This window comes from Triturus cristatus, chromosome 2_1 (genome assembly GCF_964204655.1).
Source record: "Triturus cristatus chromosome 2_1, aTriCri1.1, whole genome shotgun sequence".
Classification (NCBI taxonomy): domain Eukaryota; kingdom Metazoa; phylum Chordata; class Amphibia; order Caudata; family Salamandridae; genus Triturus; species Triturus cristatus.
The window spans coordinates 313,240,771-313,253,487 of NC_140581.1; the positions used below are offsets into that span (position 1 = coordinate 313,240,771).

At 43.6% G+C, this 12,717-nt stretch overlaps 1 protein-coding gene across 1 annotated transcript in view; it reads right to left on the reverse strand.

Annotated features, from left to right (window-relative positions):
* The window catches only part of SELENOP (selenoprotein P), a 46,286-nt gene extending 37,647 nt beyond the window's left edge, over positions 1–8,639 (reverse strand). The window contains exons 1-2 of the mRNA XM_085631203.1: positions 8,600–8,639; positions 4,734–4,957 (exon numbers count right to left, since the gene is read on the reverse strand). Coding sequence (XP_085487329.1) covers positions 4,734–4,939 — 206 coding nt within the window. The 5' untranslated portion in view covers positions 4,940–4,957; positions 8,600–8,639. The remainder of the gene's footprint in view (positions 1–4,733; positions 4,958–8,599) is intronic.
* Between the last annotated feature and the right edge of the window lie 4,078 nt (positions 8,640–12,717).

The following is a 12,717-nucleotide window of genomic DNA, read 5'->3' on the forward strand; positions in this document are numbered from 1 at the left end:
GGTTAATCCGAATAATAATCTATAGGTGAGAGCATTATTCTGTAAATGGCAAGATGTCAATGGTGTTCTGTTTTCCAAGCAAATAGATAGTGGTTTTAATGATATTAAATAGTTTAGTATTTAAAAAGACTGTTTGTTGAGGCATCTACAGCGTCAGCTTTAGCTGTCTGTTGCAGACAGCATTATAGCCAATACTTTAGCATATCCTTAAAATGGGCTTTTGGTGTGCTCATTGTTCAGGATTGAACGGCTTTCCTGTCTATGTCAATTCTCTGCTCCTGATCTGATTGCTTTACAACTATTCTTGTATTTTTCTCACCCCTGGATCATTTAGGTTTAACCATGCTTGATTGCTTGTGTGTATCCTTCCAATGCTTTTGTGTTTTCTGCCATCTGCAAGTTCTGTTCCTTCCTCCCGTCCCTCCACCACCACCGACACCAAGCCCTGCTGCGGCTTAGTGCTTGTCACATGCCTCTCTCTACCATCCGCCTGCAGCATGCTCTTGCCGCTACTGACTTTACCAATGCCTGTAGAACTGCACCTGCACTGGCAAGGCCAAAAGCGGTGGCCTGCCAGCTTGGAATATTTACTGTACTTACCAGAAGGCTGTGTTGTTGCTTCTGGATGTAACCTCACAGTCATCTTAATGTTAATGTTAATGTTGTAGACTTGTAAAGCGCACAGCTGCCCCAGCAACGGGGCGTCCCTTAGACCGATACAGCAATCAGTATAGAAAGTAACATTGGTATACAATCCAAGATGGCTGCCACCTGCTGAAGTGCAGGCAGGATTGTGCTCCACTGTGCACGTGTGTTCATTATTCTGTGTAACCCATTAGTTGTATTTGATTCGTATTTACTACCAGTTAGGAACGAACAGTACTGAACGACATGGAGGGGAGTTAGGACTTTGACGCCTGGTGGGTGTGGGGGGGGGGGGTGACTGTGGTAATGGTGCCTGACTGTACAATGCAGCTGCTGGCTTCAGAGGAATCTGAAATAGAGAACACTGGATGGAGTTTTAATGTACAGTACTTTCTGGATGAACTATGTTTAAATCTTACCATTGAGGATGTAGGGTTGGAATATATTCCTACATTTGTGAGATCACAAGGAGACCATTACAAGGGTATTTACACATTGATTTGATTCCAATCCTGGGAAATTGCTTTGAAGTGGCTAGGCCCTCCTGTGTTCTAGGCGGCATCTTCGCTTCCTCTAGGGAGACACGAGTTGTAAGCATACTTTTTTCCTGTTGTAGAACAGTGATGCTCATGGGCTACTATATAATTAGAGCATTTCTAAGACTGTGGCACAATGTCATTCAGATCCTAGGAGCTGTTTCTACCTGTGTGCGCAGCATTGTGCTGCCATCATGTCAGGTTAGGCACAGTTTACCTCGTGTACGCAACTGAGACGGACGTTGATGAACGTCCTCAAAGGAGTGAGCACGGAAATGATTCTGGGGTGCACATAGAGTTGTGTACCTTGTGTTCGTCAAATGCTGTTGTGCATAGACCACTGGATTGGTTAACAATTAGGGACAAGGGCCTGCATTACGTATAAAGAGCACAGGCCCTGTTCATGCCCAGCACGCCTTTAAATGGGGGCACCATGCACAGGCTTTGACAGTGTGTTTTATCCCAGTTAATGCACCCCCCCCCCCCCTAGAACAGATGTAAACTAGCACTTGCCCTGGAAGCTTGCGCTAGTGTGCGGCTGTTTGAAAGCATCGGTCTGCCTTTCACTGTGCAGGCGGCATCTCTGCCAGCAGTGCCCGGCCGGCTCTGGTCTGCAGACAGATGCCCGTGGATGCCACGGGTGGCACCTTCTTCCCCAACTTGTACCTAGGACTCCGTTGGTGGATGAGGGCGCACTGGGTGTGCCACCTTAACGTGGCACACAGTCACTGCACCTCCTGACAGCTCTTTAGCCCACGTGCCCATGCCTGTAATATGGCACGAGCACAGAGGCGACCTGCCTCCTCATTGCATGGAGTTTGCACTGCTCTACTTGTGCATAGGCTACAGAAGGGATTCTCTTATCCAGCATCTGTGGCTTCTGTAATACCAAAGTGACCCTGTTATGCAAAGGCAAGCACCCCCGGGGCCCTTAGTCGAAGTGCCACATGTGTATTTTAACATAGATGAATAGATCCACATCAGAATGTACAAATTACTACATGTATATTGGTTTACAAATAATGAATTGCATTTATTTTTTAATTGGATTATATGTACATTGCCCGTTATAATAAAGAAGTTAGTTAAGCTAATCGTGTGCGCCATGCGGAAACTATACTTTTGATGCTTGCAATTCTACCCATTGGCGCTCTGTGTTGCAGGGACCATTAGGCGGCAGTATCACCATATAAAACATAAATGACTGAAAAGCTGTACTCACCCCTCCGTACACCTTTGTTTCCTACCTCCTAAATGGACGGAGAGTAACTCTCTGGCATCTACTTCGTATTCTTGATGTAAGTATTGTTTTGTTGAAAGCATACCCTTCTTAGAAGAAGTACCATTTTTTTGTGTGTTTTCTGAATTAATTATAAGGTATAGCTAGCTATCTGTAGAACAAACGCTCACTGGTAGTGACGATGCATCATTAACCCTTTGCTGTGGACACTGGTGTCTCAGTCCTTTCAGTGTGTTGTGTTTTAGGGTGTGTGTCATAAAGGTGTATGTAGTACCACAATAAACGATTACATGATAAATAGTAACACGTCCCGCTCTATCAGGAAGAGCATTGATGGCTTATTGACTGAATAAGAGGCATGAGATCGAATGTGGTGTCTGTATTCGATCTGTATCTCCCCCTCAGCCATTCCCCGGGCTGCGGGTTAATGTTCATGTTTTGAAGGCTGGAATTTTACCTACAAAGAATAGACTCAGAAATCAGTGAGTCAAACATCGAGCACCTTTGTGGAAAGCCTGCTGGGTTTGAGGGATGGCGATTATTCCTGTATGGAAGGCACCGCGAACGGATGCTTGTAGCCTGTGGGTGTTCCGGAGCGGAAAGAGCACTCTCTGTCTGTTTCCATATCTTTCTGAGGCTGTTGGGTTCTGAAAAGAGACCTTCTCTTCTCTCCTCTCAATGCTCCACATGGTTGTTTCCATTGTTGAGCACTGGTGCGGTTTGCTCTAGAGCACTGATAGTACATTTCTTGTTTGAAGCTATGCTCAATCACAAATGTGGTTAGGACCCATATGTTTTTACTTTATAGAGATACCCCCGCTTGTCGATCTGGGTAAATTAAGAATTTCAAAAAGTGTTAAGTTCTGAAGAAGGTGTTCAAAAATAAATATGTGAGGTTCCCGGCAATGTGCATTGACCAAATTGTTGCAAACTCAGTTCTCGACACACCAATGGAAGGCTAAGGAAGAATGGTCTCCGTTGGATCAATGTACAATATTCGCAGCTCTGGGTGTTAAAGGATGAGTGAATATGGTGTGATTGCGCGAGTGAGTATGAGTGATAGATAGTACTTGAAGAGTAGGGTGATCCAAAATGCAGAGGAGCTTGGTTACATTTGCAACTACTGAAGTCCCCCAATACATGTCTTCTGGTGAGCACTTTTCTAAAATATGCTAGAAGAGCTAGAAATTCATTGCGCATATAATGACGCTCACTACTGGGCTCTATAAATGTTTTTAAATGTTTTAAAGAAAACCCTTTTTCTTGCTCAACTTGATAAGGTTTATGAATTATCCAGCCATGGAAGTTGCTGTTCTTTGGGGTAGCGTTGCCACTTTTCTGAATTTGTATTTTATGCTTTGAGGGATTTTAAATTAATGTATGAATGTATAGGTTTTTTACTGTGTTTTTAAGTCTTATTGTTTATCATTGGTCGAATACAAATTATTTGACTGAGTAGGGTGATGTATTTTCGGATTGCTGTCTATCTTATTATGAGAATTTTAATTTACTGGTATAGGGTGGCAAATTCATGTACTTGTTTTAAGTGCTGTATATATTTGTTTTGATAAAATGAATGCAAAGGTGTTGTTTTAATAAGTAAAATTGATATAAAATAAATCATGCTAAATGAAATGAACATGTGAAGAGTTTCTCTAGGTCCAGGGCTTTAAGTGGGGTAAACAAAACTGGGGGGTGGGTGTCTCTCAAAGGGACGTGGCCTGTGTAATTAAGGGCGTGGCATAAAACACCTCTTAAGAAACTGTGCTTAGCATAGTGTGTCGTCTGACTGGTATTTTGCTGTTTCTGTCACTGCATCCAGATATAAATTTCAGCAAGTAACATTATACCTACAACAAGACAGGACTATTGGTTTTGCAAATAGGTATTAGTTGCATAATATGCAAAAACTATGGCTTTGTTGTATTTCATATTGAAAATGCTTCAGTTCTGAAATGATGAGCCTGTGAAAGAACTATAAGAGTCTCTTCGAAGTTACATCAAAGGCAGTGAAGAGTGGTACTGCTGCAGAGTTAAAAGATTTTGTTTTCACCCTGAAGGTGAGGGCAAAAATGGAGAGCCCGATAGGGACCGGTCTCAGCACCTGCTTGTTAGAACTGCCGGTGCTGAGCACTGGCAGGACCTGGCCTATGTGAAGCCCTGTCTAGGTCTTTACACATGGGATTCAAGTCAATTGATACATTTATATAGGTTATTGTTGTCTTTTCCCCCTTTTCCGAACCTGAAGTGATTTTTCGGGGGGTACCCTTTTGTTTCATGAGTTGTAATACCACAATATTCGCCAACCATACCTGGAAGCCTGCAGCACACACAGATATCAGCTAGCCTGCAGAAGAGCCACCACTGTCACCGATCCAGCAGAATCCAGCATCGGACTCCGCTCCCCAACATACCAGTCTGGGGGCTTTTTGCAGTGGGGGTTGTCTCCCTGACTCTCTGCTCCTCCACCTGGGAGGAGACAGAGAGCCAGGATGATCCCCAGCCCTCCTCCCCACATTGTGGGGGGTCGTTGAACCTGCACAAAAGAAGAAATGTCTTAATGTGTTAGAATATCTCATAACATTGCAGTGTACGATTCACAGATATAGAACGATTCTTCAATGTGATTTTTAACCTAGATTCAGTTACCAAGAAACGAATGTTAGCATTCTAAGATTACCAATCCAATGCAAACCAAAATGAGTAAATGGTAGCTTTACAATTTGTTTTAGTTGTCAAGAAATGTCATGAGAACTCTCATGTATAGCATTTACACATTCACAAATTTAAATGAATTTGCTATTATGAATTTGATAATGTTGGGCAAACATGTATTTACACATTCTGTTTTCTCTATAGCGTGCGAAAACATTTTTTCTATGTTCAGAAACTCTGCACCAAAACCCCACACATTTGGAGGGGTTTCTCCCCATTCCCACTGTGGATGGGGATTTAATCCTGCCCTTGACAGATCCAAATCTTAAACAGTATCACGGTTGATTAGCGATTAGAATGTGTTAGTGCCTATAGAATGGTTGAGCTAATCCCACATATTATTTACATGACATTACAAGACACACGTGTAATATTACATGTGAGTAAATTAATTTAGGAGTATTCATTCATGTTTTGCGAATCTAAAATGTAAATGTGTAGTCCTAAAGCATGCCTTTTACACACGTGTTAAACTAAGATGCACAAATGGATTTGCAAATTGGACCCTAGGCAAGTTTTTAAACAATACAGTTTGTTTTACAAAAGCGTTTGAAGTTTTGGACATTTTTTAAATGAAGAAGTTATCTTAACTCCGTTTACTTTTTTGTTGTTGGGAGTAATATGACAAGTACTCTTTGTAAACCTGTTGTAATAATTGTACTTTCTTTGAAAAGAAAACACTAATGGAGTCAGTGGATACTGAGGCGTTTTTGGGCCATCTACTGCTTTTTTTGTTTGGGTATATAATGAACTCGTTTGGCTAAATTTCAGTTGACTTCGCAGAATCTTGGAATTTGGTTATTGGTTTCTAATGGTGTATTTTTGCTCCAACAACATTTTTCTTTCACTTAATTTATAATGGTAGCAGTTGTCATTGCAAGAATGAACTAGTTTAAAAAGCAGACTTTTTTATAACACAATTGAAAGGCAGTTCAAGTCTGGCTTGAGTCGATGTTTAAATGTCGAATTAAAAGTTCCACACGGTGGCAGCATTGTGTAAAGGGCGAACACTGCTTATACCGCTCTACTGTGAAATATCAGGAAAAACGTTTTGAGGGACTTCAACTATAAGTTAAACACATCAACAATTTTGCTAGTTCAGAAACATTAAAACATAGACACAAACCTCCCACCATTACAGAATTAAGTGTTGAAATAAAAAGTATGGCCATGTCGAAGTTGTAAGCGAACAAATAAGAAAATACCCAGTTCTTCCAATGCCAGGCTCTGGTGTTTTTACTATTTGCACTATTGTCACTTCAACAGTCCAAGTGCTGCTTAGTAAGAGCGCCCCTCACACTTGCCGATTTAATCACCAATGTACTCGTTACATGACAAGTTATCTTGAAATACATTTTCTGCTGCTAAAACATACCATGTGCATTTTTTTGGTGATTAAATGCAAAAGAGCAGCAACGTTTTGATTTGTAGGTGCACAAAAGAGGGCCGGTGTTGTAGGAGTGGCCACGGGGCAAAAAAAAAATGAATTCATTAAAAAACAAAACTTCCCTGCAGCCGGCCGTATCCCGCATGTTCGGCTCCTCTCCTTGCAGGCACGGGCTCCCAGCCTCCCCTGCGGCCAATCCGGATGCTGCTCTCATGATTGAGAGCAGCATCAGGATTGGCCGGAGCGCTCTGAAATTGCGCTCCCAGGGAGACTAGGAGCCTGCGCCTGTTCTCTCCAACCCAGCAAAGAAGCTGGGTTGGAGGAAGCTTCAGTGCGCATGACCGTTTGTCCGGCCTGAGACAGCCAGGCAAACAGTCATGCCCACTGACAACGGTGCACTACCACTTCCATTGTGCATGTCATCCCCCAAGACTCCATCACCACCCCCTTTTGTACCGCTTTGTTCGCCATAAGTTGGCAGGGTATGCTCAGCCGTGAGTCCCTTGCTCACTTTGCCACTGGATTCAAGCAAGCCTGGCTGAAGACGGCTGAAATGCCAGAAACCGGTCCTAGGAAGCTTGTTTCCGGTCCAGGGAAGGCATGGCTTGGCAGTTCGGGCTGGACTGTTCCCATGAGGCACAGGGTCAGACTGATTTGCATATGGCCATGTCTGAACTGGGGTGGCAGAGTGGGCTAAAGAACGGTGATGGATCAAACCCAGATCTGTTGACTGGGTGTGAGTGTTTGATTGGTTCTGATGCTCCGTCCATCACCACCCCCTTTTATCCCCCAAGACTCGGCAGGAAAGGAAAAATAAAACGATAATAAAATGTGCGCTATTATAGGTTTATTTTTCCTTTCGTGCTGATTTGAGGCGGGGACGATGCACGTCTGCCACAGTGGAGGAGCCGCCACCGTTTAAACATATAACTGGGGATTCCTCAGAGTTAATGCCTGAACTTTCAACGGCTCAGGTGGAAAAAGCAGGGATTGACTGTGTTTCCTGCTTGTTCTTTCTAAAGTTAGTGAACTAACTCAGAGAAATTGTCAGTTATATATGTGAACTTTAGTCACCTCGGGCAGATTTACTAACATTTTGTGCTGGTTTGCATCACAAAACTGACGCAAACCAGGGTAAAATGGTTATTTTGAACTCACTTTAGAGGTTGCCTTAAAGTAACACAAAGCGCTGCTTCGCATTACTTTGCATTCCGTGGATGTTACCGGGGGGCAGGGCTTTGATGCAAAGCTCTATCTACTAACAATCGTGGACTGGGTTCTGCATAAAACAAATATCGCTTTGAGAGTGGCTTCAACTTGGAGAAATGGTTTTATTTCTCCCATTTTCCACTGTTCATGTGTGCTGCACTGTACAGCACACATTCTAAGTTTTAAAGTTTGTTTAGGCACAGTATATTGACTGATTGGGTACCCTTCCAGCTCAAACCCTGTGGTAGACATCACATACACACTCTTGCACTAAGGTGTAAAGTTGTGTGTGTGGTGTTAAGCATCATAATTGTGCACTGGTGCTAGGAGGGAGAGAGATGGACAGGGTCATAGTAGATGTGGCGCTTTCCTGCTCTCTCCCTTTTCTTAAAGTAAATATAGCTACTCAAACACAAAAAAAAACAGGAGCTCGGCTCCGTGTAAAACACTCGTGCCCCCTGCAGTACAAGGGCAGAGCTGATTCAGTCTCACTCTTAAAAAAAACATACATACGTCATTAAACTACAGTATCCGACCTAGCAGTAGTAGTTCTGGCCACATCATGTACGGCAAACAGTCTTTGTTTACCTAAATGTACCAAAATACTCTCTGTGCAAATCAGCGCAAAACACTTTTTTAAAACCACACGCATAACGTTTTAAAACATACTAATAAGCATGTAAACCGTTCTTGTCCGATGGCTCATTGCAAACGCTGCAACCCGTGTGCGACCTGTGCAGAGGGGTAACATGTTTTCTTGCGATTTCGCAGTATCGTTTCAAGTACAGCAGGACCTAAGTAAACACTCCCAGCACAACCCATTGCTAAGAAATCAGAGGAATAGCGCGCAGCAGCATAAGTACTCACTTCTGTACTTCGCTTCTCTCGCTTCTGCTGCAGTAAACACGCAGAGAACAGCTGCCCCGTCCTATTTATACTGAGCTTGTTTTTCAGAGTCCAGTGGGGGACAAAGTTCAGCAGTTTTATTTGGAATGACCTTGCAAGCGAAGCACTTACTTTATCTTTAGTAGACAGCGCGTAAAAAACACTTTGCTACCTATTTATGCAGGTTTTTAACTAGTTGGAACAGTTAACGGGTTACCAAACGCGAAAATAGTGTAATTCGTAGGAATGTTCCGCCCCTGTTGCCACCCGTTCTGCAGCGGTTATTGGTATAGCCCTGTAGGGGAAGGGAGGCCCTCGCATTCTTAAGTTGTTCACGTGAACGTGAAGCCTGATTGCTGTGTAGGCATTTCTCTTGTCTCGTTTATCTCTTGTTTGAGCCACAGCTGAGACGTGCCTTTGTGTGTCTTATCTTGGATTTGAATGGTCTGACTGGCATTGCAAATATTGCAGTAAAACAGAAGTTACTTTTGATAGCATTTGCTCTACTGTATTAGAAGAGCAAAGACTTCAAACTGCAGTTTCCAAAACCCTGGGACTAGACTTTTAAACGATCGCGCCCGCATTATAACTGACCATTATCAGATAATCACTCCTGACTAAGGTTAAACCTAACAGTGTTATATAATCCTGCCTGCCTTCTAAAACGATACTTGGTTCATTCAAACCAACATTGTTTTAATGCTGGTCCCTCAACATTATTCCCCTGGTTCTGCTTTCTTCTGTCAGCGAGCGCCAGGGCTGGCTTTAGGGCAGTGCGACCGGTGCGGCCGCACATGGCGCCGACCTTTGGAGGGGGGCGCTGACCTCAGGGGGTGTGTTGTGTTTAGTAATATCTTATGGTTGGAGAGATGAGGGGCAGTTTTGCCCGGTGGCAGTGAGAGGAGTAGATCATGAGGGTGGGGGGCACCAAAAATGATTGTCGCTCTGGGCGCCACCAGCTCTAAAGCCGACCCTGCGAGCCGCAGTCAAGACAACTGGGTTATGAGGCGCCCCAATAAGGGTTATAGGTTTAGGCCTAGGTTTACTAAAACTCTGGCAACGCTGCTTTGCAGGAGAAAAAGTTGTGCTGTGTTGTGCCCTATTTTGCTTCATGGATGCGCCATATTTTCAATACTGCACACCACCACAAAAGCACGATGCAAGCAAGATACATAGGGGCTGATTTACAAGCAACTGACGCATGGCTGCCTTGAAGCACCGATGCACTAGTTTCCTTGCGTCTGCGAAAGAAACCCTTGCACCACCATGGATGCGCCGTATTTACAATACGGCGCACCATGGCGCAAGGATTGACAGATGCTTCAGAAATTCTGACGTATCTGTCTGCACAAAACCCAGGCATTGCTGGAGATGTGTCATAAGCCTGACGCAACTCCAGCAATGCATGGGGGAGACCTTTTCCTACTGCACTGCATCACTCCTTACAAGGTTTTGATGCCGTGGCGTCCTAGATGTGGCACAGTAAAATCTTGTAGATTTTACTGCATCACTTCTACGCGGCTTTCTGGCGTGAGAGTGCCCATCCTGCATACATTATACCTAGGGCTCCCGGTTTTATGGGATTTATATTTTTGTCATTTCCGTCTGTATTTATCCATATTTATTTTTTGCTAATTTTACCTGTATTTATCCATATTCATTTTCGGTTTTCTGAAAAAATGAAGCTGAATGTGTATATTTCTGCATTTATTTAACCAGTTAATGTAAACTCGTGCCTGAACGCCTGACAGGTTTCAACAATATATACACAGTCAGATGATAAAATACTCACTTATAAGAAAACTTGCACATATTAGTATCAAGTTTGTGCAAATCTACTGCGGTTTAAGGCTCTTTACTAAAGTTCCTTTATTTTGTTAATCCCTTGTCTGTCAGTCCGCACAGCTTTTGGCCTGGCTGTCATGATTGACAGCATTCAGAATGACTGAAAGATGACCACATTTCCGTTTTTATCCACATTTAAAAATAAATACAGACAGGTAAATAAATGGTTTACTGTCTATATTTATATGTAAAAATCTGTAAAAACAGAAAACAGGTAGCCTTAATTATAGCTGATTCAGGTATAATGTGGTGCAGGGGTTTTCAAGGTGACGCATCTGCCTGGATACGTCACTTTGGAAATAGGGTGCAACCTGGAGCATTGTTTATCCTGCGACTGCGTCACAAAAAGTGCCGCAACGGCTGTGCAAAATTGTCGCAAGGGGCTTGTACATAAGCCTCAAAGTTGTTGTAGTGGTGCAATGCGCCGCAACACACCTCATGCTTATGCGCCATAAAGCAGAGTTGCATGACAAAAGGCAGATTTGTGTGATGCAAGAAGGAATTGTGTTGCACATCTGAACAAAATGTGACACAGTTTCATGTATTGTTTTCCCACAAAACTCAGCTTTACAGAAGAGGAAAGCCAGATATTGATTTCAGAGGTGACAAAAAAAATATTATTTTGTAACCTGCAAATTACCCTTTTCTAAGAAGAGTGCTTCGTAGCAAGCAATAGTGAACAGAATTAATGGTGTAGCACCAACACATAGGACTGTAGTTGAGTGCAAAAAAAGGTGGCATGACGGTGGCGGCTCCTCCGCTATGGCTGAGGAGCATCGCCCTACTGCTTTTGAGCAGTGGAAAGGAAATATAAAATGATAATAACGTTAAGTTAACATTTTATGTTTCCTTTGCAGGCGGGTGGGTGGGGCTGCTCTGCTCTGCTCATAGAGCAGGGCAGGGGAGTAGTGGTTTGCCCACTCCTAAGTGCGCAATGACTGTTTGGTCAGCACTCTCGGGCCACGCACTTTCCCCCTTCTCCATGCAGGCTGCATTACAGCCTGCGAGGAGAACAAACCCAGGCCCCCATTCCCTGGTTGAGCGTCAAACTAGGCCACTCAAAACCAATTACAACGCTGCAATGCAGCATTGTGATTGGTTAGGGGAGCCTGGCTGTTCCTGGCTTCCTTTCCCACGAGGAGAGCAGGAGCAAGGAGCAGAGACGCAGAACCCGGCGGAAAGGTAAGTGTGTAGTATATTTTTTCTTTTACATTGTTAAACCTCCCGCTTCTCCCCGCCCCTGGCCCTGCCCCGCAACCACTGTGCCAGCCATTGTTATAAGTACAGCACTGAGGAGAAACTGGCGAAGAATCTGAAAGTTGCAACGAGGAGAAGGACTAGAACTCTAGGAGGAATTGGCTCTGAAGGAGGAGCTGGTGGCATCACTCATTTCAACCAAGTTGGTTGCTGGAGTCGAGGGTACTAACACTGCTATATTTCAATCAAGAGGGAGAGAGAAACAGAGATTCATTCAGCTTTCAAAGATTTGTGATTTTAAGATTAAAGAAGATTTTGAGGCGAGGAGGACTACAGGCGTGCTGGCAGAGACGCTCTACACAAAGGAATGTCTTTTCTTCCTGCGCCTCACCGAGGACATTTCCCCTTTATTTTAAGATATGGGCTAAGTCTGCGTCTACATAACGAAGAGTGGTAAGTAAGATTACTTACCATTCTCATGCTTGGAGAGCTCTGAAACTTCAGACCTCGTCCTCATTGGTCCTGTTGAAGGCCACATGACCGATTAAACATGTTGACCGCTCACTAGGTGTTGTGGTTCACTAACTCACCCACTTCTACACTGCCATCTTTTTTAACCTTATCATTTTTCTGTTCAATAAATCGCCATACACAGGAAAATTAATATTGTTAACCTCTGTTAACGACTGTCGCTACCCAGCCTGTCTCCCTCCAGGTGGAGGACAGTAGATCACTTGGAGAAAGGAACACTCAAGTGATACGCCCTATGATGATACTATCCACCCAACCACATTGGCGGAGAATCAAGATATACCGCACAAAGAAGTTCTGTGGCTGGCTGAGGGTCTCCAATACAATCCCTGTGAGACTCTGGTTTACTGAGACAAGTGATTCGTTCTTCTTTGATCTTACAATTACAGACACTGCTAACCTGGAGACATCACCCAGGGTAAGTGTTACATAAAACCTTGTTGCTTTATGATCATGCTTTTACTGCCTATAGGCACCTGGATGTTTTTCCTCTCCCCATTATGTGTTTGTTTCTCTACAGTTTCAAT